Source organism: Acanthisitta chloris, unplaced genomic scaffold (assembly GCF_000695815.1).
Source record: "Acanthisitta chloris isolate BGI_N310 unplaced genomic scaffold, ASM69581v1 scaffold3974, whole genome shotgun sequence".
Classification (NCBI taxonomy): domain Eukaryota; kingdom Metazoa; phylum Chordata; class Aves; order Passeriformes; family Acanthisittidae; genus Acanthisitta; species Acanthisitta chloris.
The window spans coordinates 49,225-51,409 of NW_008668595.1; the positions used below are offsets into that span (position 1 = coordinate 49,225).

The 2,185-nt window shown below is 39.1% G+C and overlaps 1 protein-coding gene across 1 annotated transcript in view; it reads left to right on the forward strand.

Annotated features, from left to right (window-relative positions):
• Positions 1 to 1,863, forward strand: part of LOC103800565 (potassium voltage-gated channel subfamily H member 1-like) — a gene marked incomplete at both ends in the record, with an annotated part of 20,279 nt that extends 18,416 nt beyond the window's left edge. Inside the window, one exon of the mRNA XM_009072945.1 lies at positions 1,667 to 1,863. Within this exon, the coding sequence (XP_009071193.1) occupies positions 1,667 to 1,863 (197 nt within the window). The remainder of the gene's footprint in view (positions 1 to 1,666) is intronic.
• Positions 1,864 to 2,185: the final 322 nt, after the last annotated feature.

Consider the following 2,185-nt stretch of genomic DNA (forward strand, 5'->3'; position numbering starts at 1 on the left):
TGGTTTCAGTGTATATCACATTTTAAATGAAAATTAAAGATTCCTCCTTTGGAGGAGTCTGTATTCCTCCAAAGTGGTCAGGGACTACACTGGTCCATGGCAGGTGGGCTGCATAGGGCTTCTGTGGAAGATCAGGAGCACATCAGCATTGCACCACATCAGCTTATTGCACTACAGTATAGCTTACCATCAAGCTGATAGCTTCTCCTCAAAAAGAAAATGCTTGTCATCTAATGGAAGAGATTAGATAAGGGTGGAGGTACAGCTCAAGGGCTGAGATGGGAGTTCTGGGTTTAAATTACAGGTTTTTTGACCTCTTTACTCATTATAGTTTTCTTAACTTTCATATAGGCTTTCATACATGACTATTTAGGGAATGAAATCTAAAGGGGCCTGGGTGACATCAATGAACTAATATATATTTTGATACTTTGGCTTTAAGACTTACTATAGGCAAAATATTACTTATAATAAGTAATATTACTTATGGACCATCTGGTCCATTCCTACCACAACTTGATAGACATTGTGGATGTGTTTCCTTGTTATTTGTTTTAAGAGAGATGTGCAGTGGTGATATAACACACAATTTAAGAGGAAAACAGGTTCCAAAACAAGAGCATTATGGCTTTTCATTATCAAGGTAATGACTAAATATTCTTATTTTATTAGCATTATGTGTTGGAAAACAGAAAAACAAAAGACCATTGCTCTTGTAAAGGAGCTTGTAACTTTATCCTACACACTTCTTTCTGTGCCCAGCCTGAGCTGGGATATAACCAGTGAAATCCTGACTTGGGTCTGCTCCTCAGCTAGATTTTGGTATACTTGTCCTATGTCGTAGTGCCCAGAGTGCAAATTCCATTGCAGTATTCCACAGGAGTCATTTCACCGTCTGCCCCAAGCTCATAAAGGCAGGCAGATGGGAAGGTTATAAGAAAATGGCTGTTTTCTTTTATCCAGTGTGTAACAGCTAAACATTCATGCCTTGTCAGTGTTAGGTTGGTGATAACTAACCTGTACCCTTCTTGTTTGGACTCTGTTGTTACCTTAAACCTTTGCTGTATTATATGGAGGCACACATGCATGGCTGCTGAAAGATTCTTTCGAAGAACTTCTTTGCTGTGAGGGTGACTGAGCACTGGAACAGGCTGCCCTGGAAAGGTTGTGATGTCTCCTCTGCAGATACTCAAAAACTGCCTGGACACAATCCTAAGAAGTGTGCCCTAGCACTGGAGGTCATCCAGCCCAGGCTGATGACCTCCAGTGCTCTCTTTCAACCTTACCCACTTGGTGATTTTGCTAAGTCTCCTACCAGCTGAAAAGTATCGTAGCCACCAGAGTTGTGAGATCTGCTCTTTCATACTGTTGCAAAGACAGACTTTTCTGGTGATGATCTAGTGAACCAGGGCAAACTCTCATAATGATGTGTAGTAGTATTTTGTTACAGCTTGTAACTGCACTGAGATGCTAGGGTGTTGTAATTAACAAAAAGATAGCTGGAAAAGTTATCAATGAAATATTTAAAAGTTATTTTTTTCCTGACAGAATTTTTTCTCACCACAAAAATAGAAGAAGCTTAACTGTATAAATGAAATGTCTGTTCTTTTATGTTTCTGGTGGAAATAGCACTGTTGTTGAAAGTAATGCTGTTTATTTTCTTTAGGCAAAGGAGATGTTTTTGGTGATGTGTTCTGGAAGGAGTCCACCCTCGCCCAGTCCTGTGCTAATGTGAGGGCTTTGACTTACTGTGATCTCCATGTGATTAAGAGAGATGCCTTGCAGAAAGTTCTGGAGTTCTACACAGCATTTTCACATTCCTTCTCCAGAAATCTCATTTTGACTTATAACTTGAGAAAAAGGGTGAGTAGCTTTGGTTCTAACATATATCGTATAAATAATCTCACTTTTAAGGTCTGTCTGCATCAAAAAAATGAATTGCTTGAATTCTGGCCTTTTTCATAGACTCTCTTTATAAGAAGATTTTTCAGAGCTTGCCTAGGAGATGCTGCCAGCATGTGAGTCAAAAAGCCAGAAGTATTTATTCCAGTGCTAGCTTTATAGGGTGCTGGACTGTGTATATGTGAAAGTATTATACATTTCTAGGAAGTAGACAGATTCCTGCATATTTGCAAATTGTCTTGCACTTGTGATAAACAGTGTTCACTATTTAATGTGACTTTAG